The sequence below is a fragment of the Pseudonaja textilis genome, chromosome 2 (genome assembly GCF_049901715.1).
Source record: "Pseudonaja textilis isolate UNSWEBS1 chromosome 2, rPseTex1.2, whole genome shotgun sequence".
Lineage (NCBI taxonomy): Eukaryota > Metazoa > Chordata > Lepidosauria > Squamata > Elapidae > Pseudonaja > Pseudonaja textilis.
Window position 1 is genome coordinate 56,885,690 of NC_141991.1, and position 4,205 is coordinate 56,889,894.

At 43.3% G+C, this 4,205-nt stretch overlaps 1 protein-coding gene across 1 annotated transcript; it reads right to left on the reverse strand.

Moving 5' to 3' along the window:
* Positions 1 to 1,140: 1,140 nt before the first annotated feature.
* On the reverse strand, positions 1,141 to 3,764 carry LOC113453148 (protein BTG1-like). Its single transcript, XM_026724661.2, has 2 exons — positions 3,422 to 3,764; positions 1,141 to 2,858 (listed from the first exon to the last, which is right to left on the reverse strand). Exons 1-2 carry the CDS (start codon positions 3,537 to 3,539, stop codon positions 2,506 to 2,508), a joined length of 471 nt encoding a protein of 156 aa, XP_026580446.1. The 5' UTR covers positions 3,540 to 3,764; the 3' UTR covers positions 1,141 to 2,505.
* Between the last annotated feature and the right edge of the window lie 441 nt (positions 3,765 to 4,205).

Below are 4,205 nucleotides of genomic sequence, written 5' to 3' on the forward strand. Positions count from 1 at the left end.
GGGCTACTGAGAGGTAGGTCAGCAAACAAGCCACAGGACAGGTAAGTTCCAGTCCTGTATTACATATCTAAGGAGTCAAATAGCGTTTGAAATATGAAGAATTATGTATTAGTATGAATAATACACTGTGGCTCAGAAATTACATGCTAGAAACCAAGAAAAATAACCTTTGACTTAAGTTAGCAAAAGAAAATCAAGACTAAAAATCCCTAGTATATATGTATACTGTATATATGATTGATATAAAATCTCTATACACTTATATTAAACTTCACACCTGGTAGCTTATGGGTGACTAGGAAATACACTCCACTATATGAACTGTTCAAGTGTCCTCCATTGCTAGCAGGAAAACCAAGCTGACTGAGCTATGCAGGAAGCCATTTTTCCCTAAGTAGACTGCTAAGAAAATGCTAGCCTGAATTTTCCAGCCTGACATCAGAAAATAGGGGTTCTTTTTCTCCATGGCAAGCACAATAATATTGCTAGCCCCTTGGCAGGCTAATTTTCAGAAATATTTCAATGATTTATTTAGAGCATTTTGGCATGCATGTTACTGGCATACTATGAACCAACACCAATACATTCAAACTAATGTTCTTGATATATTAATCTTTCATCTTCCAAAAATCTTTGTGAATGATTTTAATAGCTAATACATTTTCTGTAAAGTTCTAGTTTGGGAACAATATACAGTAACTGCAGGGTGGGATGCAAGAGGAAAGAAAAAAGCAGTATTCTTCTAAACACAAATATATAATGCTGACAATTTAGATTTATCTCTACCCACCTGGTTTACAATACTTCGCAGATTTCCCTTTTATAATCCTTTCTCTGGAGTTTTAATTCTGGGATTTTATGTTGTTCCCACAAAACTTTGGGAGAATATATTTTCATTTATGTTGTATAATGTAGGTTGATAAGATTCAATTATAGCAATCATGGGTGTCCTATTGAGGGCATGAAGGGTGAGAAATAAATAAAGCCAACTAGGTGACCTTGGGCTTTCTCTCAGCCCTAGAAAGGTGAAAATGGCACACCACTTCTGAAAACAATTCACCAAGAAAACTGCAAAGACTTGTCCAGGCGGTCTCTGAGAACTTATCACAACTTAATGGAAAAAAAAAATCTCAATATATCTTTAAATTAAAATGATTTTAATATATTTATAATATATTTCAAATCGTTACGCAGTTTAATAAACTGTTTTCATTAGAAATCTTCATTTTAAGCAGAGTTTCTATTTACTGAATTATAAAACAATTGAGATTCCACTCTTTCAATTCATTATACGTGTCACTTTGAATCTGCCCAGACTTGTTCCTTAACTGCACCTTTTGCTGTGGTAATGTGACATTAAGATAGCTCAGTGTTTAACAACCTACAATGCTTGTATTCATTACATATAAAACCAAACTCTACTTGGAATGACAAAGGCCTTAGAGTTTTTTTAAATAGCTTTTGGGATTCTAAAACATGTGAGATTCTTTTTAAATTTAATTTTGAGTAGATCAGTAGCAAACATTTTTAAATATCACAGAAACAGAGAGTAGGTAAATAGATTTAAATACTGGATTAAAATGTGCTATCAAATCGACCTATTTGAAGTGAAATCACAACTGCTTTGAGAATCCTTTTAATTGACATGAATGGAGCATAATTCCATTTATGTAAGCTGCTAAGTGTCATCAGGATTGGAAAGGAGATTGATATTTCATAAATAATTCTAAATTAGACTTTTGGATCAAAACAAACTTTTAGACAATTTAATCCCAAGAAAGCATTCACAATTATATTTTGAAGGCTTGAATAATTGTTAAATTTAATATATATTGGATATATTAAAACATTAAAACGTTTAATAGATTTTTGACCAAAGTGGCAAGAATAAACCATTCAGCAAATTTGTACAATACTCAAATTCCATGCTTGACAACTTTGGGGGAACTTTAAAAAAGTATTCTGGATATTTAATCATTGTATACTTGTTTTGTACAGCAATGTTTACATCCCCAAATACAATGGTTTGTGCAGCCAAATTACTGGTTAAATTTTAAAAATCCCTCTTATTAAAGTGTATAATGCCCAACTACATCCCACTCTCTTTTTTCTTTCTTATGTCCACCCCCATGTTATTGCTCAAGAAGTGCAATGATGATGAACGCTATTGTAAAGTAAAAGGCATTATAAAAATAAAAAATAAATGAAATTAATTTCATTTTTATTACAAATAGCCAAGGATTTTTTTTTCCAAAATATAAATCTGTAAAACAATTGCATTGACTGTACAATTTCATTTACAGTATACAATCCAGAAAACATGTAAAAGAACTGTTTTTTATACATTAGCCCTTGGCCACAAAACAAAGAGTTTGGCAGTAGTACGACAACTTTAATGACTATGGGGTGAAAATCAACATATCAATTACATCATCTAACATCATTATCAAAGTGGGATACATACATACATCATTGTACAGGGAATGTTTTTGTTTTTGTTTTGTTTTAACTGGAAACTGTCATCATGTTGTAGTTCTTGGAAGGGCTGGCTCTGCCAATTCTCCACTCCTCTTTACAGCTGCTTCTGCTCTCCAGAGCTTTGGCATTCTTCATGGCTGGTTTAGGGCCTTCATAGAGGACGCAGATAGACCCATCTTCTCCTATACGATAGGACACTTCAAACGGGTCTACCCAGAGAGTTAGTTCGCTGGGCAGGAGCTGGAAGAGTCTCTCGTGGCTTAGTCCAATCATGCCTGCTGCCTTGCCTATCAAGGGGTCCATCTTGTGATTGATCCTAATGCAGCGATACCCAGAGCCTTTGGAGGGCATCAAGGGGAACCAGTGGTGCTTATAATGATCTGCCAAGAGAGGGAGGGAGAACAAAACGGGAGAAGAGTTACAACTCGCACAGCCAGCCCTGGGATACTCCGGAATCAGCCCAACCAGATCATCGCCCACCCCGGCAGGGGATCGCAAACAGGGATGGGAAGGAAGGTTGCAAGAACCGATCCCGTCGATCAGAAGAAGCCGTTTGGCAAAGCTCCGATGCCGAGGAGGGTCTCGCCAACGATAGGAGGGCTTGAGGGGGCGGGGGAGGTAGTCCAGCGCGAACGGAACCCGAAGCTGCTTAAGAGCTGCAGGAAGCCGACCGCGAAAGAGCGAGAGACCCGAGGGCCGCAAAGGGGGGGAACAGGAGGTGGCGGGATACGGGGAACTTGCGTCCCCGGTAGAGGCGCCTCGAGGAGGTTGCTGTCGCGCCGCGGACGGGACGGACGGACGTCACTTTGGGGTTCAGCGCAGCAGTGCCAGCGACTGAGGGGCGCCGGGCTCCGTCTCGCTCGTCCCGGCGGCGGGGGCGGTGCTGAGGCAAGAGACGGAAATTGGGGAAGGGGGGAACGGCCGTCTCTCGCCGCCGCCTCACCTCGGAGTGCCTCCTGGAGGGACTCGCTGAAGCAACGCAGCTCCTCGTCGTCGATGCCGCTGGGGGTCCTGAGGAGGCGGGTGATGAAGCCCGCGGCCGTGGAAATCTCCGTCTTCATGGCTCTCCCGGGGCAACTCTCGTTCGCTCTGCGTCGGAAGGGCGAAGGCGGCAGATGTTGTGGGGAAGGGAGGGGTGACCCAGCTGCCGATCGGCGCCGCCGGCTCAGCTGCTGCAGCCGCCGCCACCCACTCAGCCGCCGCTGGGGAGCCGAGCGCGCGAGGAGTAAACAGATCGGGAGACACAGACGATGAGCGGCCGTCCCCTCCGCCTCCACACACGGGGGGAGGGCGTGACCAGCATCAACCAATGAAGGCGAAGGCAAGCGGCGACATCACAGAAACTGGCGTTCCGTCTGGCGGACGCCAAAGCACCGCTCCCGATTGGGTGAGAAATGACACGCCGCCTCGCGATTGGTCGGCCCGTGCAAAAGGAAGCCGCTATCTCCAATTCTCCCCGCGTAGAAAGTTGAGAGGGGCCCCGCTGATTGTTTGTTCTCTGCGTCAGCGCGGGAGGGAGGTGTTGGAACAGTGGACGGGCTCTTTCGTCAGCGCGGGAAGTGGGAGAGTTCGGAGATGGGAATGTTTACAGTCCGCTGAGCGGAGAAGGGGTGTGTTTGTGTTTGTGTTTGTGTATGTATATATATATAGAGAGAGAGAGCGCATTGGGTCTTCTCGCCGGCCCGGAGTTCGATGTAAATGCGCGTTATACGTTTTCGCGAAAGCCT

Bases quoted from the DNA above. Each gene is read 5' to 3' on its own strand.
- LOC113453148 (XM_026724661.2), bottom strand. From the start codon at position 3,539: ATGAAGACGGAGATTTCCACGGCCGCGGGCTTCATCACCCGCCTCCTC. The intron at 2,859-3,421 runs GTGAGGCGGCGG...CTCTCTTGGCAG, and splicing joins CCTCCAGGAGGCACTCCGAG to ATCATTATAAGCACCACTGG.